The sequence below is a fragment of the Corvus brachyrhynchos genome, unplaced genomic scaffold, assembly GCF_000691975.1.
Source record: "Corvus brachyrhynchos isolate BGI_N302 unplaced genomic scaffold, ASM69197v1 scaffold63, whole genome shotgun sequence".
NCBI lineage: Eukaryota > Metazoa > Chordata > Aves > Passeriformes > Corvidae > Corvus > Corvus brachyrhynchos.
The window spans coordinates 1,436,459-1,463,162 of NW_008237227.1; the positions used below are offsets into that span (position 1 = coordinate 1,436,459).

Genomic DNA, 26,704 nt, shown 5'->3' on the forward strand with positions numbered 1-26,704 from the left:
ACTTCTTAAAGAAACACATAGATCAATCAGAACTGAGACTGCTGCAGTGCAATTAATTTAACCTGCCTTCTTCACTAAGAATTGCCTAACAAAACCAGTAAAACCAGACTGCTTGGGCCAATTGTGGTTGGAAGAGAAGCTGGGAGGTCCCAAGACAGACCTCCTACACGGAGTGGGATTACTCAAGAACACCCCTCATACACATGCACATCACTGAAACTCGTGATTGAGTTAGGGCATCACAACCTGGCAGCATGAGCAGAGTCACAGGTCCTACCTACCCCACCTGTTCCTCACCCAGAATCAAGAGACCTGTACTGATACAAGTGGCTGAGAAATTGTTTGGTGAACTCAGAGAACTCACTGCTCCTTGTCAAAATAAAGCCATCAAAACCTAAAGGAATAATCAGATACCTCAGCAACCAAACTCCTGAGTTAAACTTGATTTTAGTAGTTTATAGCAATGGGTAATTTTCTCTCTTTAACCCCCTGGAATGATTTATTCCATTATTATCAACACAAGAAAAGGAAAATGGTCCTAAAGAGTGTCAATCCCAGCTTATGGAGTGAGCATAACCCGGGTGCTGCTATTATGGAACTGGGTCACATTTTGTCACTGGGGAGAAAGTCATTATGAATATGAACACACATATGTGCCCACACCAGCAGGGAAGCTGAAGTACAAAATTAATTAATAACATTAATTCTGCTGTATGAGCACATGAAGCCTGAAGAAAAATCTATTTTATTTAAAACAGCTGGGAAGAGGGACTAACTCTGCTCTCCATCATCTTGGTGCACGGTCTCCAACACAGCACAGCCACCAAGGATGACAGCTCAGGACTGTGTTCTGCCTGTTCAAAGCAAAACTTAAAATAAAATCCAAGATACTTGTGAAAACCCATATGGCTGAACACACATTCCTCACAAAACTGCTGCCCAGCAATATTTTTCCCTGTTTACGTGCAGCAAAGAGTGAAAGTTACATTATAAAATGGGGTGAGAGCCATTCGTTCAAGGATTTAGACAATGCAAACAGTAACTCTAATTATTCCTAAGATTTTACATCCCATATTACTTTGGAACAAGCAAGAAGGGAGCAGTTAAACAGCAAGGATTAAACTCCCTGCTATTTCCCCAATTCCTGAAGACAATTACCATTTGGCTGACGTGAGCTGCATTTCAATGGGCTTGTCCCTTTGTAACATCTTCACAAAAATCTGTGGTAACAATTCTCCATCAACAGACACTGCAAAGAGAGAGAGCTCCAAGTCATTCTCATTCAGCCAGGCAAAAAGTGGGTGTCAAACCAGCAGCAGCAGCATTGCACTCACCATTTACCAGAGTCATGGATACCTGGGGGTTTTCAAAGGCTAGAACTGAGAAGCATTTCAATGCCTGCATTCGGACCTGGGTAAAAGCATAATAATATGAAATATCAACACTGACTTCAAAGCATAACTGGGCTATACTGCTGGGTAGGCTCGTAGAAAACAATGCTGTATAATCAACAAGAAATGGAGATGGAGAACAAAAGGCAGATGGAAACATCTAACTCACACCCTGACTTTTGTCATCTCCTGTTGGAACTATCCTTCTGTAGGGGATGTTGTAAACCCTGTGAAGAAAACCAGCAAGGATAAAACTTGGGAACTAAGCAGGAAATACTGGTCTTGTTTGTGATGCCTCCCAAATGTGTAAAAACCAAGAGAGAACAGATGCATATAACAATAGTACCTTTTCTTTTCAGGACTCGTAAGTATCTTAGAGAATCAGAAATACGTGCCCTTGAGATTTATGTTTCAGAATCCTTTAAACGTGGGCTTAATAAAATGTCTAAAGAGAACCATCCAGCTGAAGTGATTCCAAACTAATCTTAAAACAAATATACACGGGAAGTTTTACTGCCATTACACAGCCTCAGGTACCACCTGGATGAAAAGGATTGACAAATTTCTTCATCTTGGCTCCTCCTTCTTCAGTCCAAAGTTTTGATTTAATCCATGTTTCATGACTGCCTAGTTTCTGAAATCTTTAAAATTTCTTTTTTGACACAGGGAAGATGAACCTTCCCAGATCAGAGAACCTACTTTAGTTTAGATACTAGTCTTTGACTTGCCCTTCTACAGCTGCACATATTTAAACTGTGTCCTTGTCTTTGCAAGTGGAAGGACTGAGAAGGAGCTGACCCTCCTGGCCACCAAGTGACAGGTAGAGCGTGATGCTTGTCCTCTGAGGTGGTGCTTTCAGATAGTCCAGGATGGACTTCCAAAACAGAACAGAGAAGGGAGCTGAGACTCAGGAATTCAGGGAGCACAACACACGGGCAGCTGGTGGCCTCCACACATTCCACGACCATCTATTTTTACAGGTATGACTTGCTTTTTAGGACAGACCACATTTGCTTCTCTTCAGCTTAACTTCTTATTCTCATTTACTGTTCAACAAATCAGACCACTTGGGTTGCCAAGTGCCTGTTCCCCTTTGGAGCAACGCCAGCCAGCCCTGTTTCCATTATTGCTGCTTTAACTTCACGGTGCAACAGCTCTGGTTTTGACAGAATACAACAAGTAAAAGCAACTGTTATTCTACAAATACACATTGTACCTGTTTATAGCTTTGGTTCACAGGCACAGTCATGGTTTTTACAATCTCCATTTGAATTCCTTTGATAAGTACATGTTAAACATAAGAGTAGTTGTAATGTCTTACTTTGTAGGAGGTGGAGACCAACAGATGTGCAATATTCTGAACAGCTCCATGGTTAAATAAGATTGTCTGGTGATCTGGACCCTTCAAAGGAAACATAACACAGGGTTTTTAAAACAACATGTAAGAGGTTTCCACTATCTGCAATTCACTGTTAAACATTTAAGACACATTTCCTAACATTTACTTTGTAATCAGCTGGCATAGCAATTTTATTTTTTTACATAAACAACTTCAACTGATATTTTTACAGTGTTTGTCCTTGTCTAGTAATCATATCCAACTCTCTCCTTCAACAGGCAATGACACTAGTTCTCACAAATGAAGAAACATGGATAGAGAACTTTTGTTTCTACCCTTCCTATTGGAAGCAGCTGAGAGCTCCTGATTTTCTCTACAAATGACATAAAATATCACCAGTCACTAATGTCTTCTTCACTGTTAATATTAAGCATTTTCGACAATTCTAACTGCAGAAGGGAAGGGATTTCTTCTAAAACTGGTTCCAGACAGAGAGGAGATTCACATTTTCCTCCAGTTCCTTATTATTTATTATTTTAGTTTCAAGCATATTTGGCTATAAATCCAGCCAGCCATCACCTATTTACTGACTTCAAGATCTAAGTTGGCAATGGCTGATATGTCAGTATTTTTTCCAAAACAGCCTTTGGAATTAAATACAAATATTAAATTTGCAGGAGAAAGGTCTCAGAATTTCTGTAGCATGATAAGGTTGAAAAAACCTCAATGAGGTTGAAAAAAACAACATGAAATCTCAACACCTGCAGCCCTCAGCAGTCTCTTGCCAAAGGTGACCTGTGACTTGCAAACCTCTCTTGAAAAGTAGGTTCACAGCTCTGGTCACCTCTGCATTAAGCACAGGCTATGCACATTCAAATTCAGCTTATAGGATGCCACAGCATTTATCACCCCTCCCTGCACTTCCTTGACTAATCTGCAAGTGAAGAAAGACTCTTCACTCCCTATCTCTTGTTCAAACCCGGCTGAGTTTATGGCACCTCTTACACCCTGGCAGGCATCAGTGACACATTATCTTCAAATCTGAGATACAGCTGAAATCAGACTACTCTTGCAGTCAAAAGAACATTTTTAGACTATCTCTTCCTCTAAGAAAAAAGCATAAAATTACTTTCAGATGTAACATATCTGGTGCTTTAAGAGATGCTTCAGCTGCTACTGCCACCAAGAGCTTTCTACCAAAAAATGCAATTAAAACAGCAGGGTTGAAGGAGGAAAACCACTTACATTGGCACACAGAAGTGGCTGAGGCAATGAGTTAAAGCCGCAGCTATGCCAGTGTTGGAGCTGAAGAACAGATATTGAAATATGTGAAAAAAATGAGTGAGTTTAAAGTAAAAGAAATCATACTGCCCTAGATTTAGTAATTCTCAACTACTAGCGATTCCTCCACGGGATGCAGGTGGCAGATTCTGTGCAAGCAGGACAGATGCCTGTACAGAGGTGACACCTGGGTGTGTTATCTGAGCTGCACAACTGGATGTACATGAAATATTTCATCTGTACACGCTGTGTTTGCACACACCAACCAGCACGACCAGGTAAGCACTAACCCATAAAGAGGGACAGCTGCAAATATAAAGGTGAAAACTTGAGAATATGATGCAGCATTTCCAAGCAGTTCAACAAGCAGCCCCAGTTTAACAGCAAGGCTGCCTGGTTTTGTTCCACCGTGGGTACAGTGACAGAGTTCCACTCCTCTGACAGTGATCTTGATGTATGTCAGGAATAGACACCACGTCTTGCACAATTTTCCATCATAAAACACCAATTTTCAAGGAAACATTAGGATAGCACAATGTAACAGCTCATTCCACAATGAGAAGCAGGTACCCTAAGTGCCTTTGTCCCCTAGGCAGCAGCCTAAGGTCACCCAAGAGAAGAGGCCTGGGGGAAGCTGCCTTGGTTACAAGGCTTTATCCTGGACCCTTCCCAGACACGAGACTTTAATTTTCAACTGGCAGTGAAATAATTACTTATGCAGAGACGTCACCACTTTCAAATATAAATTCCAGAAGTTTCCAAACATATACCTTACCTCTTTAATTTGACCATTAAAACAGTAAATTCTACCTACTCACATCACTTGCTCTGAAAACAAATGAACTGAGATAGAGAGACTTTTAAAACATGAATTTTGACTTGCATTCTCACATCCCAGGTACATCAGCCTGATTTCAGTTTATGTATTTGCTTCTGTGTTGATAGAATCCTGGCTCTGTATGTTAAGAACTGCATCTGCTCCCCTGTAAATCAACACTTTCCCTTGCTAAGGATGGCTCTTCTCCAGGGGCAATGCTCCTCAGCCATTCATTTTAACTCTAAACGTGCAGGGAGAAGCAGCAAAAGAGAGCAGCAAAAGCAGAAAGCAGCAGCAATATGCTAGGAACCCAAATGATGGATTTCCTAGCTCTAGACAACCGGGCTGAGCTGCTCCAGGGAGCAGGCAAGGCAGAACCTGAGAAGCCAACCAAAGATGCTGGAAAGGCAGAGAAAGAACTGGCTGCACCAGATGTGAACTGAGAACAGCACAGGGACAAGGCAGGAGCTGTGAGAAGTCACTATTAGTTCAATTAATACATCTACTAAGATGAGGAAAAAGAGAAATAAAAGCATCAATGCCTCTTCGAACATATCCTAAGCCTTACCTAAATACAAAGGCTTATTTACAGTAACTTATTGCTTCAGGGAGAAAAGTAAGAAAGGTTCTCTCACTCAGGCCTTCTGGAGGAAGATGGAGCCTTCATTTAAAATGTAGTGAATACTGAAACTTTCAGTATGTATTATTTTTTTTAATTTTAAGAATGTACTTTGCCTATTCATTGAAGTCAGAAAATACCCTGCAAATTTGTCTTCACCATATTAGATGTATTTTGTTCTGTCTGAAAATACAATAACTGACCTTATAAACCTGAAACCCCAAAACCAAACAAAATAGAAGGAAGAGGACATTTCAGATTTTTGCTGAACAGCTGCATTTGCCTGGGCAAGAGAAATGAGTTCTTGATCAATTTAACGTTTGTGATGATCTGTTTACTCAGCCTCAAATATTTTTCTTTGTTATGCAGCTGTTTACTCTGCAAATGCAAGCATTTCCTAACACTCATACCCATCACCCTGCCTTTCTTGTGCAGCCATATTTCTCTCTGTTCACACAGCCAACAACTTCTTTCCAAAAACTTGATTTTTTCCAGATATCCACTGTAAAATTTGAGAGAGATTTGGGGGCTGGAGGAGGCACACTAAATGAAATGGTGAGCTCAGAAGACCTTCCTCACTTGTGAAGTGACTGTGCATTTGCTCTGTTAACAACATTTCAGATGTGCAAGTCACCAGGAGTTGCTGGAGCTGCAAAGGTAATAACTCCTTTGGAAAAAGATGACAATAACTGTTTTCTGGTCTCTCCCAGCCAACAGGGTTTATATTCCCAGAGCCAACCCCTGACTGTATAAACTGACTCCTCTACCACCCTATAATTAGTCCTGGGTTATTTTTCTTGTAGGCCAGCATGGCCTGATTTTTCACCTGTTCGAGCTCCTCAGCCTATTAAAGGAGACTTTCAAGGGCCACTTCGACAGGAGATGCCTCACTGGTGCATTTTTGTTCCTAACATACCAAATTTTTTTCCACTATTAGCTATATATGTGAACTTCCATGGTCCAGTGTAGGATTTTGTCTTTCTGTTTGCTTTAAACAGTTCTCTAAATATTAGCAGCTGGGTTCTATCTTTATACCCCACTAACCGGGCAGTTTTCAGTCCTCAGCTTCACTTAGCAGAAGAAATGCAATGAGATGAGTGTACAAAAATAACAGTCAAGGCAGAGAAACACAGATACTTAACAAAGGAATAACTCACAGTTCCAGAGGACTCATTGTAAGTGATAAGGTAGAAAGATATTTTTCAAGGCAAATACTTACAAATTCACAAACTTAGGAACTTTCTCATAGTCTATGATCCTTTAGTTTTAAATTGTTACTAAAAGGGAAAGACACTGTAAAAATCTCATTTCCTACCCTGAATTATTTTGATACAGTTATTGTATAACTCACTGGTACAGTAACTCCCAAAAAACTGCAACAATAAAAACCACTGCTGTGTGGAAACTTGGAGTGGGGGGAGGGAAAGACAAAACTATGTTTGGGGTGGGGTTGCTGCTGGTTTTAAATCAGTTTTCTCATATCAACAGACTTGCATTACATAGCAGGTATGAACATGTATCTGGATGAACCTGTAACTGATAGAGCTCGGCTGAGAAGAGCATTTCTTTTCCTCTCAACAACAGCACCTCTTAGAGAGCAGTATCTGTGTTTAAAACTGCTGACAGTGGCTGCACAACCTCTGCAAAGAGGTGCTCACACTGTCCTGAGACTTTCAGAGGAAAACCAGAAGTCTTCCAAGATTTATAGTGCTAATAGTGAAGACTGCTACTTGCCCAGACTGTTGGCTTTGTTTAGTAGCCAAAGCCTATAAAAACCCCATATATTTGCATATTTTCTTGTACTGCAGAGCAGCATGTATCGATCCTGACAAATCTGCAGCAAATGCAGAGCAGTACCAGCTCAGTCATCACTGGCCCAAAATTCCTGCCACAAAAGGCAGCACACACACAGTTCTTACAGGCCAGAACCACAGGTTGCATAGAGAACATGAAGTGTCTTTCTTACTTTGCAGCAGTGGGAGAAGATCTGACATATGTATTCTTGTGTGTATTGAGACCTACTGAGCAGTGCCATGAGGTGGGAGATAACTGTAGCATCCTGCAAACAAGTGAGAAAAGAAGAGAGAGTTAACACTGGATTTCAGCACAGCTTCTCTCCACTTTGTTACTTAAAGGAGCACTCCTGATTCTGCACTCAGTGCTCTCCCTTCCACCAAAACCTTTTTGGATACAGAGCAAGACCATTAAAAGCAGTTCATTAAAAGTTGAAGGCATGAGTGATAGTTCTGAGCCAAATCCCCATGGAAAAGAAATAAAAGGTCAGTGCAATTGGAATAAATAGGAGTAACAGGAATAAAACTTCTGCAATTTGCCTCCAGAATATTTGGGACAAAACCAATAAAAGAATGGGGGGGAAAACATACCAAAACCAAACATGGCCACTGACAGGGATTACTCCAGGAGTTGCCTCAGTGTTGTCTTACCACCAGTGCAGCTGACTTGCCTCTTCTCCCAGCTCTGAGTCCAAGGGAGCAGGGAGGGAACATGGTGCCAGCCTGGACAGGGCACAGTCCCCTGGAACTGATTCAGGGGGAGTCATCACGTCCTTTGTCTTGCAGTCAAACACACGCTATAGACTCTGTCAGTGTGTGTGACACTTGTGACAGAGAATCCCAAATAAATCAGCAAAAGAAACCCTTACACTCCAGTGGAAGGTTCCCTAAGCCAAGGCAGGGGGCTGGAATGAGATGATCTTTTTGCAACCCAAACCTTTCCATGATTCTGTGGCAAGTTCTCTTCTGCAAGCACATCCAGTTATTTAATCTCTGTGGTAAGTCACAAAACTATAACGTTCTAAAGCTTTCAGTTACTTTTACCAGCACATTTTAGTGGCAGTAACTATGGTGGTATTAAAAGAAAACATGGGTATTTTAGTTTGGAAAGGGGTAAACTAAGTTACTTCCATGAGATAAAGGGAGCTGAGCAGAGGGAAGGATTGAATGAGCATTCTTTTCCAAAGCACATGTGCTATATTGGCCCTAAAAACCTAAGCCAGACCCTGTTTTACCTGCACTGTGATGAATTACAGCCCTCTGATTTGGGGTAGGTGAATTGAAATTAGAGCAAAACCTTCCTGCACCTCAGCTCCTGAGACAGCCCTGAAAGCAGCACCAGCCTGACTGTTCAGTGACTGCAGTTTCAGATATACACACTGGTTACAAGAAGTTTTATGTCCCAATTACCTGGGAAATTTCCCACCACACTTTTTAATGTTGTCAAAATAAACATGTACCAGTCTCCCCTAGTTGCACAAATATTTGAGATTATAAAAAGCTTTGCAGAATTTATTTTTTTAATATTTTTTATTTATGTATATATACAATTATCATACTTATTTTAGGAAACTTTGCTGCTGACAATCCAGCCCTCTTATTCTCCACAGAAAACAACAGGACAACAGAGCCAAGAAACACACTAAGAATAAACCCAGCTTGTTTCTACTGCTTGTTTCTCACCAACTGGAAAGGATCAACATGCAACATGTGGCATCTCAGCATCCTACAGAGAGAAAGTTACTTATGAAGACTTTCTCCCAGGTACACCAGCCATGTATCCACAGTCATTTCATGCTTTGTGCATGGGAAGACCAAGGGACTACCTACTTTAAACAACATTCTCAGGGTTTGGCCAACAGCAGCTCCATCTGCTCTGCCTTTACACACAGCCCAGAGACAAACTTCAGAACCCAAAGGCCAGCAAGGGACTGGTCTGTTTGCAGGGCAATAGTGGACACTCAATCCCAGAATGGGTCAGGTTGGAAGAGCCCAGAGGTCACCTGGTCCCACCTGCCTGCTCCAGCAGGGCCATCCCAGAGCACAGGGCACAGGATTGTGTCTGGACTGGAATATCTCCAGTGAGAGAGACTCCACACCCTCTCTGGGCTGCCTGTTCCCAGCTTCCCTGAGGTGAAGCAAAACCAACTGACAATATACCCAGGATTACTCTGTATTTTAATGCATTTGACCCATCAAAACAGATTCTTGTCCTTTTCTGCATATCTTCAGTAACTGAAGGCATCAAGTCCCCTCAGTGTTCAACACAACGTCACATTCAGTGCTAAGAGGCTGCTCAGTGACAAAGTTCCCTTGAGGGAGAGGAGTGGAGAGGAGAGGAGAGGAGAGGAGAGGAGAGGAGAGGAGAGGAGAGGAGAGGAGAGGAGAGGAGAGGAGAGGAGAGGAGAGGAGAGGAGAGGAGAGGAGAGGAGAGGAGAGGAGAGGAGAGGAGAGGAGAGGAGAGGAGAGGAGAGGAGAGGAGAGGAGAGGAGAGGAGAGGAGAGGAGAGGAGAGGAGAGGAGAGGAGAGGAGAGGAGAGGAGAGGAGAGGAGAGGAGAGGAGAGGAGAGGAGAGGAGAGGAGAGGAGAGGAGAGGAGAGGAGAGGAGAGGAGAGGAGAGGAGAGGAACCTCAGGATTCACAGGCAGGGATATTTTAAAAAAGGAGCTTCAAACTGTAAGATGCAAGACCTGAAATCTCTTGCAGGGAAATCCCTGACTGTGAAACCTGAATTATTTCAAAAGATTCCAACTGCCACTATTAAAGCAGCACATCTTTGAATAAAATAATTATTCAGTTAAACACTTTTAATCAGCACAGATGAATGTGTAACATCTCTCCATCTGTATCTAACACCAGGGAAGGAACCAACAAACACTTATTTTACATCCTCACCAGTGACATCCTCGTGCAATGGTCCAGTTTCACCTAAAAATCCAACAGCATTGATCACATGAGTATTGGTCACATAAGTATTGGTCACATGAGTATTCCAGCTGCAGTTTATAAATTGGAGACTTTTGGTAAAGATCTAAGAGGACAGAAATCAAGCCTCAAACTGCTGGGAAGCTCTACAGCAGAGCTATAGAAATGGGAATGGAATAGCACATGGTGATCTGTATAAGAGAACATTTTACTGACCAGTGTGGCACCATGATGCAGTGGGAAATTCCTGGATGGGAAGGTTCTCATATTGGATGATTTCCATTCAGCACTTACGAGATGGGGCTGTTGTGCCACCAAACATTGTGACAGGGGATTTCTGGTGCCACTGTGACCCCAACAGTGTTATTGTACATGTGAGATGAGAGTTAATGAATCCTTGCAAACAACACAGTGAGGATCCCCTGAAATTCTGCCAATGCACAAAGAAGTGTATTATTAGATATTCTGGACTATACATTTAAGACACAATTCTTTACAGATATCTTTTATACACCTTCACATTTTGTTCCATCAGATCCCAAGTGTTGTGGGCATGAAAAGGTTAAAAACTCTTGGAAAGTTCCAAGAGTGCTTCCTTAATGTGTTTGTAAGAAAACTGTTAGTTTTGCTCTACAATTCTGCTAAAATATCCAACTTGTATAATAATTTTGGCATGTTGATCAGAAAAGAACCTAGAAAGAACAAAGGGACGTGTGGACATAGCTGACTCCAACTAAATGTGAATAGTGATTAGGTGTCAATGTGAGGCTACATAATTCCACTTTTATTCAGTATTGATGCCTAAGTAACAAAGGCTCTTCCCAGCAAGCCTAGTGAGATTGAGTCTACATCCATAAGGTTAGAACAATGAGATTCACAAACCCATTAGGATGCTGTCTGCTAACAAAGTAGTTCCAGGCAACTTAAGCCAAGTCTCTGTATCACATATATTGCAACAAAGTTATTGTCCATACAAACAGAACTCAGAGAGAATGAACAGTTACATTCACCTGCTTGGATCCCAATACCTAGTTTCTTCATATTCCTTTTTAACACCAAAACAAAATTCATAAGACCTACTCTTAAAACATTTGTTTTTAATAGAGGGTTGCTATTTCCCCAGGTCAGAGAACTGAAATGCTTCTATCCACCCAAATATCTTAAATTCAAGCTCTACAAGCTAGAATTGGTTCTTTTACAACTCTCATTTTCAGGAAGCAGTTCAGACTGGAGAACATTCATCCTTGCTCCTGGTTCAGCCACCACCAACAGCCAGAACGAAAAAAGGAATAAGGCATGGGAGGCTGACCCAGATTCCTCCCTCGGGAACTGTGGATCACGTGTACACTTGGCAGTGCGGGTTCACTGCTCATTGAACACCTGGTAATTAATCAGTGTAATTAATCCTCTCAGGTACACCTCCTCCCCTTTACCAAGCCTGGCCAATCACCAGGTGACATCAGCTTTTCCATCCCAAACCTGCCCAGGAAGCAGGAACGCTTTTCACTCATCATTTCTAGAGACTGAGACTTCTCAACCTGATTTCTCATTGTCTCAACAACACAGAGACTCATCCTGCTACAGTGCCTTCACTCCCCAAGCTCCGGTAAGGACAGGACATTCCCAGCAGGGAATGCACCTCCTCCTGCTAGGCCAGCACAGCATCACAGACAGCAAGTTCCCACTGGAATTGTACCTGGGTCCCACTGAGGAAGGAAAATGCAATCACAACTGAGAACATCTGTCAGGAAACATGCAGAACACCTCCATGGGCTGGAAACATTTTCTGCCACTGAATCCATTCTTCTGTTTTCATTAAGATATCAGGAGCTGAAGTAACAGGATCTCAGTCAAGTCTTAGTGACTCCATCTACTCAGCAACCCAAAACACATCCAGCCATGGTAAGCTGGCTGGTTCACATGGACAATCTTGGAATTTAAAGAAGTCTGAACATACGTCTGCACCTCAACAGATCTCTCTCCCACATCATTCCTCATTTCCAAGTGCAGCATGGTCACTAAATGGGTCTCAGCACCAAAGCTTGCACCCTGCCCATGCAGGAACAAGGGTTTCCCTGGCACAGCAGGTCTGGATATAACTTGGTGTCACAGGTCAGCATCAGACCCTAAAAACCTGCCCTTTCTGAGAACTCAGTGTTCATCTGGATGGATGCATGGATGGATGGATGCATGGATGTGTGTATTTTCTCAGTACAAATCCTAAGTTCCTATAGGAAACTGCCCAAATGTTTCCACCTCTGAAGAACCATTTTATCCTTGGAACTGAACCGAATTAATTACACAAAACTGCCAGCAGTTTATCCTTCAGGCTGCTGTCCATAAGGTAAGGCTCAAGAGCAAAGTTCTGACACACAGCACTTCTGTTGGGAGAAATATTCCAGTTACTGTGGATGATGTGTACCTGTTACAAACAGAAAGGAATGTTTTAAGCAGCTTTAAAGCACTTGTATATCCTGGATTTTAATTGAGAGGTCTTCTGAAACCTCTAGAATGACTGCAACACCCTTGGAGATGTTAAGCTAACTCCTAATACCTTGTCTTGGAAACAGTCCTGCCCAAATTCAAGATCCTCTCTCTGCAGTCAAAACACAAAAAAATTCTGGGAAACTTTCCAGGTTAGACACAACTCAAGATCCAACTTTTCAGAAGTTTTCTCCAGAACTACTGGGCAGGAATGAAAAGCCACTGACAAACTTCGTCTCCTACCTTTCAAAATAGGACCTGAAAAAGGCAGAACCTGAGAGACCTTCAAGTGCTGCAGCTGCATGGAGATGGTGACAGCCTCCCCAGAGCTGCTGGGACCAGAAACAAAGAGGGAGCAGGGTGGCTAAACGGGAACTTTGAATTCTTCCTGTTGTTCTCAGTGTTGGAATGTCTACCATGAAGTGTTCATTAGGCCCATAATTACTTCTTTAATTGCAAAGCCAATGTCTCAACTGCTGCCTTGTGAAACACAGCTTGCAGCAGTGTGGGCTGGGGCTGTACCTTCCAAGAGATAGGAAAAACATCTTTTCAAAGGATCTGGATTCAGTACTTTTCAAAGCATGGCCTTGGGTATTCCCACAAGAGAAGGAAAAAAAAGGATTTGCAGAAATAGGACCTTAAGCACAATCATAAAATACTTAACTTTGAGGTATCTAACTGGAATGGGAAAGGGGAAAACGGGTTTTACAGGTGAACTAAGAGCAAGGACCCCTCAGCAGATGGTAATTTCCTGTAGATATGGTTAATTCCAGGACATCCCATTTGCCTGAAGAAGGACTGGGGAAGCAGTTGATGTCACTGCTGTGCAGCAGAGAAAGCAAAGCATGAAACACCAAATCCAACCTCTTGGGCATATTGCTCCCATGCTAGTGGTTATTTTGATGCTAATGGTGCTTCTTTCCCATTTCTGTCCATATTCTACCCCTTCCTCTCCCTTCAAGACATCAAATCTCTCCTCCAGATAGGGAGCAATTAAAAGTCCCTATTGAGCACTGATCCCCAGGAAGAAATACGGATTGTTAATGGAGACAGTCATCTTAAACCCTGGCTCTGGATGCTGAGAGCAGGAAGCAGATGCCTCAGCAATTATCAACTCTTAGAGGCTGACTTGGGGGAATCTGGGAGCATGGAGTGAAGCCAAAGAAAGGAGCACAGACACAAAGAGGAAGCCCTTGGATCACTCACTGGAGAGGCACCTTCGATGTTCACACATACAATACACATTGAGGTTTCCCTTGCTGAACAACCACAAAACACCTGGAAAAAAGGCAGTGAACAGTGGAGGACAAAGCTGGCTGATTTACCTACACACACTAAATGCAATCTGACTTCCTGAGATGGACTAACTGGCAGGTGAAATCCAGAATAGGTGTATGGTAAGATTGAGTCCATAGAAAACAACAAGTCTGCATACCTGTGTCTGGAATGAAAGTGTAAAAAGTCATTGGAAAAGGAATAGAGAACAAAACAGACATTGCAGCACTGTATAACAACTAGACAAAAAAATCATGAAGAAAATCTGTTGACTATTAACAGCCAAACTGTAGAGAAAGTATGATGTGAGAGGCCAGCTGTGCCCTTCTCTGTAAGCACCAAGACTTCCTCAGCAAACAACAGCTCCTTGTGAGTGGGACCAGAGTGGTTCTCACTGTGGGGTCCCAGTTACCCTCAGAAGCTGGAGCTGCTCTGTGACCTCCCCCAGACTGGGGCAATGCTCCCCTTTTCCAAGGAGGAAGAGATTGCTGGTCCACTGCAGCTTTCATTCCATGGTTCACCTTATCCCTCACACCGAGACAAAGGAAGCAGCCAAACCCTCCTTGCCCCTCCTTCCCAGTAAGAGGCAGTGCCTGGGTTTGGGCAAGCCCTGGAGACAGCAGTACCTTCAGAGAGGGCTCTGCCCAGTCACCCAACCAGGGCCAGCACCAACAGCCCTGCTGGCACATGCTCCAGGATGAACTCAGGATTACAGCAACAGGAGAGGCACATTTTCTATCCTCCTGTCACTTAAATGGAAACCACACATATACTAAGTAAGAGCAGAGACATTTTAGAGGTGAAGCTCTTCCACTGGAAGTACAAAAACTGAGCAAGCCCTCTCCCATCTGGAGAGGGAGGACAGTGTTGGATAAAACTTTTAAGTTTCAGCAAGTAACTGTTGCCAGTATAGCTCTGATAATAGTGCCTCTAAATACTATTTAGAGACAGTTTTTCCTCCTCAGGATTGCACACAAGTCTGATCATGTAGGTATTTTCTTTATCAGTGGGCTACCTTGGTGACCAGCTCATATCAAACAAGCCATAAATGTCAGGGGTGCCAGACACCTTAAAGGTAGGCGAGAAGTGCCAACCCTGTTGCTCAGACAAGGCCTTGTTACTACTCCAGACAACAAGATTTTTCACTCCCACCCTCTCTATAGCCTTTAAAAAGACATAATAATCTGCTTACAACTTACTGTGTATAGCAGATCCTCTGGAGTTACAGGGCTGATGAAAATGGTACGGAGACATCGCAGGCAAGCTTCAATAAACTTCAAATCTGGCGATAGCAATCCTATAAATATGGGCAAACCAACCATTCAGTCTCATGATGCTTGTTTATTTCAGTACTTTAGGAACATTTACAAACACAGATCCATTAAGGGAGGCGTACCTTGCAATAAGGCTGGGATAATATGGCAGTCTAGGAGGGATTTGACATTGTTCTCTGTCCCCATGGCAAGGCTGCCCAGGACCACTGCACATTCCGTTCTCAGCTCCGTGCTCGAGGTCTCTTGCTGGAGCAAATACAGCAACCTGCAAACAAAAGTATCTTTAGAGGAAAATTCAGATGGAAGAGAAAATTTAAGTCTGAAAGAAAATAATCTGAATCCTGCTATGTAAAGAGGATGAAATCCTTTATAGAAAGATTAAGACTGAGCAAAAGAGTAGAGGAACACTTCATTCACAATCTTTTCACACTGTGTGTTCCTACACAACTTTTACTTGGTGTAGAAAAATGCCCCACTGCTTTTTCTTTAAAAAGTACTGTCACAGTACTGATATCCAGGATGGGGCTTTCAGGATAACAGGGAGACCCCAAATTTCAGTTAAAGGAAATGCATCTGCAGTTTGAGGCTGATGGGAAAGGGAACCCTAACACCTGATCACCACTGTGGGGATGCTTATCTTTGGCAGTGATTTCTTCTGAGTCACAACTGCAAAATAATTCCATCACCAAGCACAAGCATGGGGAGGGTTGAGAGCACTCTGAGTTTTGAACACTGAGAAATGATTGCACACACAAAGCAAGCCCAGGAAAGTTTTACATGAAGAAAGGCAGCTGAACTGGGGCTAAACAGGATCACTTCGAGCCTAATGCACATCTTGCCAACGGTGTAGTTTGGGTCCCAATCAATTTGGATTCTTTCTACAGTATCAAGAACCAAAATACATAATCAGCGGTATACAAAATCATCACTGTCGTGGTTTTAAGTGGGTTTCAACCCACTACAATCACTAAGGAAAAATAGCACTCCCTCAATCCTGTGGAATCATAACTTTGCACTACTATTACCTCTTTACAGACAGATGGTTTTTTTTCTCTGCCCTCTAGATCAGGTAAGGACAGGAAACAAAAGCTTCTGTGGTAATGTACAAATGCACTGAGAGATCCTGGCTAAAATTCATCCTGGAAAAGAAGAGGCTATTGAGCTCCTATGTGGAAAGCACAATCTCATCTACTGTTCTAACTCTGGTTGACTCCTCTGCTGTTTGTGTTGGTAAATATTGATCTAGTTACTAATTAAAAAATGTCAGTAGCAAGTAGCAACAACCTTTTTTAAAATAGCTTTCAATAACCTAGAGGTCAATTTAGAAATTCAGAAATGCAGGAGTACTTCCTTCTGTTTTCACTAGAAAATGCTGAAGACCTGCTCTGTGTCTTCCCTGTATAGACTACCCCAACGGCCTCCTCTGATTATCAAGGCCTCCAACAAATAACCTGCTCCTTGTATGCAGAAATGTTCAGTCACCGAATCACTAAAGTTGGAAAAGCCCTTTCAGATCATCAAGTCCAACCATTAACCCAGCACTGCCAAGGCCACCACTGACCCATGTCCCCAGGCGCCACATCCACACGGTTTTTAAATCCCTGCAGGGCTGGGGGCTCCACCAGTGGCCCGGGCAGCTGTGCCAGGGCTGGGCAAGCCTTTCTGGGAGGAATTTTTCCAGTATCCAACCTGAATCTTTCTGACCCAGCCTGGGGCCATTCCCTCTCCTCCTGTCCCTGTTCCCTGGCAGCAGAGCCCGACCCCCCCCGGCTGCTCCCTCCTGTCAGGGACTTGTGCAGAGCCACAAGGTCCCCCCTGAGCCTCCTTTGCTCCAGCCTGAGCCCCTTTCCCAGCTCCCTCAGCCGCTCCTGGGGCTCCAGCCCCTTCCCCAGCTCTGTTCCCTTCCCTGGACATGCTCCAGCCCCTCAATATCATGCCCTAAAAAGACTTCCCCAAAAGGATTTTTTAAAAATTCAAAAGCACATGAAATTCTGAAGGCTATTCTCTTCCAAGGAAAGTAATTGCTATTTTCTTTCCCATTAACACGTGGAACAAATGTTACAGCTCTACTTCTGTTAAAGAGCAAAAATTAAACACGCCGACTACAATCTAAAGTCTAACATGCTTAAAATAGAAAGCCTTACTTAAACTTTATAATTAGTGAAGATCAACATTTAAGTTCCCACTTTACATACAATAAGTTTCTGAGATACTAATAATATCCTTTTCCATATCTTTAAAATAAGTCTGAGGTTCAGATCAGGTGTTCCACAGAGCTAGACATGCATACTGTAATATTTTCTATTTCTGTCCTTAAAAGACAGAACTGACACCAAGTAACATTGAAAATTAAGTAGTTCCACAAGAAACTATAAAACTAGAAAAAGTTTCAAGTGAGGAGAATCCATATAGTCACTAAAGAGAAAACTGTTAATTAATAAAGTACTGTTAAACATTAAAGACAAAGATACACATCCTTCTGTTGTCCATGGGAACATCCTGGACTGGTTTGTTGTTCCCAGGCTCTAGCCTAGACAAATTCAGCAAAGATGTAATGCATTCCTCCCTTACATTAATACCATCAGAATAAAAAGGTAGAAAAATGGCATTTATATGCAGGGGACAGAAGGGAAGATTATCATTTGGATTTTGGAAACTTAAAAATATGATTAAGGTACGTGTTCATAGTCCACATGTTCTAAGAACACAGAGTCTCTGCATAACCTGGATCCCTGATCTCCAGCCCTATCCCTTAGCAGCCAGCCTTTGGATTCCAAACCAGCAGAAATACTGGAACAACGCTCTGCTAGAACCACCACAACACACTTTTGTGTGCTTCAGGGAAAAACAAAAGCACAGATACACAGAAAAGACTTCTAAAACAGCAAAAGGGTACTAATGTCCTTGTTGACACTCTTCAGCCTGTGGTCCTTCACATTACAACAAACAGGAAATGAAATAAAGCTGATGGAAAGATCTCAAAAGATCTTCACCACCATTTTCCAAGGTTTTAAAATGCAGTATTTGGACTTCTTTCAAGCTTCTACAAGGCTTCTTCAGGTATTTTCCTCTTATGTTTATAGAAAATACAACTTCTGCCATTTGTCCCTGCCCTTCTAAGGGCAATTAAGTGATTAAGGCCTTTTTCTCAGATGTCAGGAACGATACCCAGGAAGTCATATCCAAATGAGGAAAGACAGCAAACCCATCCAGAGAGACACTTCAATGGACTCCAAGAAGAAACAGAAATAAGGTCAGCAGGAGGCACAATGTACACCCGGGAAAACCAGGGATTATTTTAAAGCAGAAAACTTCCAAGGGAAGCAGCTGCTGAACAAAAGGAAACTCCAGCAGCTCAGCAAGGAAGAGACACAGCTCAGATTTCCCTTTCCTCTGCCGATGACTGAGATGGGTGTGATGCACCAGAGCTCCACACCGTAACACAGATGTGCACGATTTAGACCTCCCCAATCCAGTCTGAGCACCAACCTCACAGGTGAAAAGAACAGAAATTCTCTTTCACACTTCATCCCATTTACAAGTTGTCACAAACATCTCTCAGGCTCCTAAAACACCTGGTGAGGAGATGAAACTCAGCACTTCCTCAAGGCCCATAAGCAGGCACATGGAGAAAGAGCCCAGGGTAGCAGTTTGAGGGCTGTGAAGCTTAAGACACCTTTCATTGAAGTATGTTAATGAGTAAGAGCTTTAACTGAGTCATGATTATCTGAACATTTATTACCAGTCCCCTTGCAAAGGGGATGAATACACTATTTGTGGAATTACCACGATTCTTACAGGTTTTATTCTACCTTGGAAGATGCTTGTACTCCAGTCCATTGCAAGAAGGCCCAAAAGCTCTGCCCTGGAAACCCCTGTGATGAACATACAGATGAAGGCACTGCTGAGGCAAGTTACCCCTGCTGGCTAACAGAATATGGAATAAAAAGTCACTCCAGGCACAGAGGGCACCTCTGAACATGCTCAAGTCCCTGTGAGAGCCAACCCCATACTGTGAATGGAATCAATGTATTGAGAATAGCTCAAACAAGGCAGGACAACAAACTTTTTTTTTTTTCCAATCTGTTCTTTCCAGTGCTAAAAAGCACTACTTTTCAGACATAACAGGAAGCAATCACTTTCCACAGAAATTCCCAAAGACACAACTAAGTATAATACTAAAAGCATTCAGAATAATTTCTGTACAGTAATATCTGAAGTGACAAACTAAATAGCTACAGATTCTTACACAGGAAGATTCAAAAATGAGTGATTTTTATGACTTGTTAGTCACAGAAATTTATCCTGAAGTGAGATGCCAGTTTCCCTTCTGGAGGCAATGGTAATTCCAAATCTCCAGAGGCTGGACCCAAGGGACCTGGGCTAACTCTATGCCCTAATAAGCCCTACAAAGCAAAGATAACTGCTTCTGAAATATTTCACATGGTGCAAGTAGTTTTTTAGAAGAGCCAAGCTGAGCAGTATGCAGTGTGTAAGTAGGGAAGTTGGCTGCACAGAAAGCTTTTCCCTAAGGAGTAAAACAAGGAGTCTCAGCTTACAGCTCTAGTAATTTATCCTAATGCTTAGACATCCTCAGTGACATTAATATTCCATGAGCTGTTCTATATACACCACATAACCTGCATCCAGCCTGATTCCTCCTCACGTAACTAAATCCACCTTTGGAGAGTTTCAATATCTACTGAGCTGCAAGAGGTCTGCATTTGAAGCTCTACATTTTTAATGACTACAATCAAGTTTTGCCTCACCCTCCTCTCTAACGATGTTTCATTTGAAAACAGCCCCGGCTCCTCCCCATGCAGCCCTGTTTACCGCAGGAATACCTCCCCACAGATTCCTGTCCTGCTTCCTACCCTGGTGCTCCCAGCTCCCTCGAGGTGCTCACACACCCCCTTCTAGAGTGACCTGAAGGCTACTGAGGTGCCTGCAGCACAGCCTCTCCTCTTGGTTAGTAGATCAAACCCCTCCCTCCCAGTGCATCAGCACTGTCAGAGCTCCAGTCTGAGCTGAATTTATTCCAATGTTTCCCCCTAAGACCATTCCATGACCCACTCAGCAAAATATAAATACATCCATTCTCTGCAGCCATTTATACCAGAATATGTGGGATCAACACACAGCCCCTGAAACCAGAGACAAATTTACACAAACAATACTCAGAGCTTTTTAACTTACACAGTGAATTACACTAGTTCATTTTAAGACTATTTTTGAGATGATAAAAGCCTTTTGCTTTCACAAGAAGTATGGTTAATAGGCATTACATAAAGCAGCATCTTCACCTAGTCTTGCTTCAACCATCTTATCACTTTGGTCAAGACTGATGTCTTATTCCTAAGTCCACCACCGGACTGTTCATTCCATTTACTCTGATAAAACACATTCAAACTTTATTCTAAGTCTTCCAGAAATTCCTGTCGAATTAGAACATCAGCCAGCCTATGACTGCCATCTGAACAACTACTGCTCATTTAGACAAACCAATTCTGAAAGCTTTTTGGCTGAGGATACCAACAACCAAGCTGTTTCTACTTCCCATTCGCCTGTAGTTTGAAATTCTCCATTGTATACCAAAAAGACTACACTACAGTCTCACTGAGTTTGAGATCACCAGCCAATATCCAGCATCTGCACATGAAAGAGGACGTCAAGAATACATTTTTGAGTAATTTTGTACAGATTTGACGCTTCCAGCTCCTTAAGTACAAGGAACACCAGGTACCATAAAGCTACCTTCTACATGATGTTTTTAAAACTTGAAACTTAAAATTCTAATAAAAATACACAACAGAAAAGGTACCATTAGAAGTACATCTTGTATTAACAACTTCCTCTTTGCTATCAGAACAGGCACTTCAGAGATATGGGGTTGCACAGCTTTTAAACAGCAGCTCTCATACAATTCTGCTGACTGCAATTGTTTGCCTTGACTCACCTGTACTCCACAGCTGGGTTAGAAGAATACCTTGTTCCAGTTACATACATCATCCTTGTGGAGAGAGTTATTCCTCATTAAGAGATGTCTAATTATGCAATCAGGTCCTGACTCCTGACCTGATTTGAAGAAAAGCAAAGGACAACCACAGGAGGCCTGTGAGAGCCTCTGCTCCCCACCTCTTTCACCACCCTAGAGCAAAGCAAGCCTTGGAAAACACCAGCATGGCAGGTGAAGCTCCTTCCCCCAAGACAGCAAACCACAGCACCTGGGCACAGATCCCTGCCCTACGGAAAGCATGACAGAAAATGCACAAAGAACAGAACAAGGCATCAGGAAACAACTGCGTCCTGGCCTTGTAAGGACATCCAAGAAGTTTGGACTAAACGCTCCCTAATGTGCATGACAGACCTCACAGTACTGTGTCCAAGTGCATGGAGTTCCTGGAACCAAGCTGGGAACATGCCAGGGATGATGAAGGTCCCAGAAGATGTGCAGACCTGATAACAGCACATTTATTAACACCACCAGCAGAGGCCAGGCCTCAGCTCCTGCAGGCACCAGGGCAGCCAGGTGGGCACAGAGGAGCCACGAGGAGTTCTGACAGATGCTCAGGTCACTGGCCTTGCTCTGAGGCAGGACCAAACACTGAACCATTTGAAGTGACTCTCCTGGCTGATTTTCCAGCTCCCCGTGGTGGGCATCCATGGCACTGTCACCCCAGCAGCCCCCCAGCACCTCAAGGCACATTTCTCCACTGCTGTAGGGCAAGTCCTGCTCTCCCCATCCTCTGCTTGTCTGTCTAGTTTCTAACTCCACAGAACAAGACGTGCTTTTTGTGAGAGCTACTTTTGTGTGATTATTGAGCTGAGGCAGTGTCTGTGCAGTCAAACACAACACACAAAGTGGAGGTAGGACGTGGTCAGAAGCACAGAGGGTGCTTCTGTGAGAAGAGCTCTGTTACACCAACCTGGCCTCTCACTGCACCTTTACCTGCACTGCCAGGGGCAGAGACACCAAAAGCATTTCCATTCTCATCTTTTTTACCAGGTTACACAGCTATCAAAGCAGCAATCTTTTATTCTTTTGGCAAACTCTAAAGGAACACTGCCTGAAGGAATTTGATTACGTTTAACAATAAATCAAAATAGAAAATTTCATGTTGGTGTGTTCACAGCCCTAGAAACAATTCAAAACCCCAAAAATTCTTTTTTTACTTCCATAGGCAACCTAACAGTCTGTGCAGAACTCAAAATTCAAACGATGGAATGGAAGAGAGTCCTTCAGCTGTTCTACATGGCCTTTAAAATGTGCTCCAAAGAAATTTAAAACATTAAAAAACCCAACAGTTAAACAGAATCACTAATAAATGATAGGGAGAGGTTAAAATTAACTATATAAAATTCTTTGAGGTGCACCTACATAGAGAAAGCTTTGGGAAGAAGTACACTACCACCTCACCACTCCAAGTAATTGACTTTATGTGACAGGGGAAAAATCAGCTGGAAGTTAGAAATCATTTTCAGTAAGTGACAAGAATGATTTAGTGGTTTTGTTAAAGGCCCTGGGTGGTTGGGATTAAGATTTGATTTTAAAACTGTATTAATTTTGGAGCAAAGGAATAACTGAAGCTCTTAACGAAGTGGATTAGACTTTAAATACTGAACTCTCAGCAATAATTAGATCAGCAATAACTTAATTCAGGTAAGGTTTTTGTCAAAATCGCACAGATCAGAGCTTCAACAAGGAACTACAACAAACAGGAAGACAGAACTATGCTCTGCTCACTGGGATTTAACATTGCTTTGCCCATGCTCTGCCATCCCCACATGAAAGAAGGAAGGAAACTGTCCCAGGACTGAAAGGCCCCGTTGGTGCCTGGATGGCAAACCAGCAATGCTGCATCTCTCCGGGTACCAAAGCTGCTCCACAGACCTGCAACACTGACTCATCGGGAACTTCCTCGTGCTCCTTTCACTGAAGGGTTTTCTTTTCCAATTCCACCTCTGTGAGCCATTTACAGTTCAGAGGATTGGGAGCCAGCAGCACTGCAGACTGCTACTGGATGAACTTAGAAAAGAACAATTTACATTTGAACTGATGATTCAATCATTTCCGAGATTTAGGCTGTAAGAGGAACTGACAGAAAGCATTAAATATTGAACTTGGACTCTGAAGAGGTGTCTGACATGGTGATAGACACAAAAGCTGCAGTATTTGTTCTTATAAAACTGCTGAGTAAAGGGGCACACCAACATTTACTGGGGATTTCTTGGTCTCTGCTAGCACTAAAGCAAAGGTAGAAGGAAAAAAAAGCTGAAGGACAGTACAAGCAGGTAACTATTTTTGGCAATGGTGTCTTAGCTTTAAGTTGGTCTGCCACTGAAAGAACTTGGCCTTAAAACAACTTTTCCCCTCTAAACTTTAAAAATTCTGTTTTCTGGGACTGCTACTAAAAAGCAAGAATTTCAAAAAGTAACATTTCTGCAGTCCTGACAGGGGCCCACGGCCAGCATTCCATGAGAATGGAAATTTTATGATTCTAGGAAGAGATATAGAAAATCATTTCTTAGGAAACAAAATCCACACACAAGCTGGCTATTTCCATTCTGAACATCCAGGGCCAAGTCTGTGCACACATTCATACAGTTTTAACACCTCCTAGTTTTAAATTCCAGACATGGCAATTCCACAAGCTTTCTTCAATCAACTTTGTTTTTCCTAGCACCATTTTCAGAACGAGCAGACCTGAGGTGACCATGGGTCAGACTGAATATTAAAGGACCCCAAAAAAATTCATTTGAGGTATTGATACATGCCCCTTTCCAAGATGACCCCACTCAACAGCCAGCTCACAGACTCAGGAGGCCACTGGCCCAGAAGCGACATGGATCCACCATTCTTCCACAGCAGCTGCTTCCTTTGTAGGGAGATCTTCAAAGGACTTTGCATTTCTTTGCAGTATTTTAAAATAATAGCGCTTTTGCATACATTCCAGTAGTATTTGGCCCCATTTCAAACAGAAGATACTTCCTAGACTTGTTTCCAAACCCTGTACGAGTCTGTTCTAATATGTGAATATACTGTTTTCTTTTCCACTAAGTGACAGGTCTGAAGGGGTTCCTTGGGTCTAAAGAGTATTTTCTGAAAGCTGGATGGAGGAATACTCGGGGAAGAGAAGCAAGAAATGAGCAAACAAGCTGAACCACAGGACAAAGCAGCAGCAGAACTCTAACAATTCCCATTAGAGAAGAGAACCAACTTCCCGTGGGAGGCTGCAACTGAACTCTGTGAAAAGAAAACTGTTCTTGAAGACTTAAACCAAAGAATGCCAGGTTGGTTATTCCTCTCCTCGCTGAGGGAGAGGCCTGGCTTAGCAGATTGGAATTCCACAGGTCCCTGTACTCCACCAGCTTCACCCATTAGAAGGCACATCAAAAGAGCCAACAGATTCCCACCCCCTTGACAGAGAACAACCAAAGGAGTTCTCTAATCCAAACAGTCTATAATCTAGTTAAGTCTGTCTGCAACACCTTGAGGAAATCGTAAAGCCTTCAGAAAGGCACTTGGGGATAGAGGATGTCAGGTTATAGCCACAGAGAATCATCTTTGGTCACAATAACCCAATGTATTTGAAGAGCCTTTTCTGAAGATCTCTGAAGAGATGTCCTGTCATTTGTGAATAACTTGTCCTGAAGTGAGGACAAGTGTGATAGTTCACCTTTTAACATTTCCCAGGTCCAGTCACTTATCTGCAGCTGTAGAATAACTGTATAATTTACCTGGGCACCCAGAAGGCATTAACAACAATGAAGAGAAAAGCATTTTTGAATTTTCATTACTGGGCACAGAACAAGCAGCAGCAGAAAGCAGGATAACTGAGGGAACAGAAGCCCTACAAAACATAAGAACAGGCAGATTCTAGATTTGGAAGGTGAAGATCTTCTGTAGCTTTTAAAATGGGAACCACAAGAATCAGCAGGACTTGCAAAAACCCCTTAAGGCCTGTTGCTGATAGAAATTCCATAAATTTCACATCATCTTCAACAAATGCCCACTTTCATCTTTTCATCTCCTGTGAAATCTTCTCTTCACCTGTTTGCATCTGGTCGAAAGGGAAGATAATCCAGCAGGTTTTGGACAGGGGGTAGCCCCACTGCTAATCCCTAGAGAATTTCAAGGGCTGGCCTTGGCACAAACTCAGTCTGTCAGTGAGAAGATACTCTCTGCACATAAAAAGCATTTTTGACGAGGCAGCAGCAGCTCTCAAGCAGGATAGTTTGGGACCTGGTTGCCATTTAAGCAAAAAGATACAGGTGTGTGCCACACTGCCAGCACAAGCATTGCAGTGCTCAAGGTTTTCCTTCTCCAATGCTGCAAAGTGAGGCTGTAAGAAAGCTGGAGGAGAAGAGGGGGGAAATGAAAGCTGGAGTGAGCAGTCTAGGAGCTAAAGTTACCTGTTCAATTTGTACTAGTGGAATCAGGGTCCAGAAAATGTTAACATCAGCTGAAGCAGCAAGGCACAATAAAGTATGATCAATGGTTTTTAATCCTCTGAAGCAAGTGGAGCAGACAAGCAAATTATCTCAGATGTTTTTCAATATTTTAAATCAAATCTTTAACATAACCTTACACATTTTCAGTTATGAACTCACCAGGCAATTGGCTGAAGAACAGGATTAAGATACAACCACTTTCATCCATCATTAATATCAATGTCAAAAAAATAGATTTTATTCCTGAGCTGGTAAAGTTCAATAAAAACACCAAGACTACTTTAGAGAATTCTATGAAATTCTAAATGAAAAGCATTACTCAACAGCCTGTTCTGTAATACATGAGTTTAACAGATACTTCAAATCTCTCTCGGTTACATTAAAGAAAGTATTCAGTCAACTACAATCAAAGTTAAAACAAAAAAGTGCCTGTGATCCAAGGATCATTATTCCAGACCTGTTGTGAATCAGTGAAAAGGAGAGTAGCAAAGGACATACCTTGGAACTGCTCCCAAAACAATCAAGTTGGCTTTTTGTTTGTTGTTTCCAATTACAGCATTTTTCATATCTCTGTAAATCCAGAAAGAAAAACAAACCCTGGTAAATTATGCTGAGGTACTGAGGGCTTATCTATAGAATTTACTATTTCCATGAGGCTTATCAAGCAGTTTTCCACATGTCCATGCTGCAGCTACAGACTGGGCAGTGCTTCAGGGCACAGTCTCCTCAGCCCACAGGAACATACCCCAGAGCTCTGGGATTCCACTACATCCCAGCTCCTGCAAGTAAGCAAAAACCCAAACTATCTCACATGCACACCAGACACCAAGAAGTCTTATTACTGAGAAAAACTAGATATACTGGTTCTTTGTGCCCATAGAGTCACTAGACTTCTAAAACAATTTAAAACCCCCACTGTTGGTTGGGAAGTCAAATACTGGTAATTTAAAGTATTTACTGAATACTGAGTGCAGGAAAAGGTAAGCTAAGAAAAAGGAACAAGGAACTATCACCAGTCTCCAGAGACCAGGCTTTCACTCTCCTCTTCATCCCCAG

General features: G+C 42.5%; 1 protein-coding gene across 1 annotated transcript in view; it reads right to left on the reverse strand.

Annotated features, from left to right (window-relative positions):
• The window catches only part of ARMC8 (armadillo repeat containing 8), a 59,668-nt gene that overhangs the window by 20,341 nt on the left and 12,623 nt on the right, over positions 1–26,704 (reverse strand). The window contains exons 2-8 of the mRNA XM_017729417.1: positions 15,319–15,461; positions 15,122–15,219; positions 7,414–7,506; positions 3,976–4,035; positions 2,713–2,793; positions 1,335–1,410; positions 1,159–1,249 (exon numbers count right to left, since the gene is read on the reverse strand). Of these exons, the coding sequence (XP_017584906.1) occupies positions 1,159–1,249; positions 1,335–1,410; positions 2,713–2,793; positions 3,976–4,035; positions 7,414–7,506; positions 15,122–15,219; positions 15,319–15,461 (642 nt within the window). The remainder of the gene's footprint in view (positions 1–1,158; positions 1,250–1,334; positions 1,411–2,712; positions 2,794–3,975; positions 4,036–7,413; positions 7,507–15,121; positions 15,220–15,318; positions 15,462–26,704) is intronic.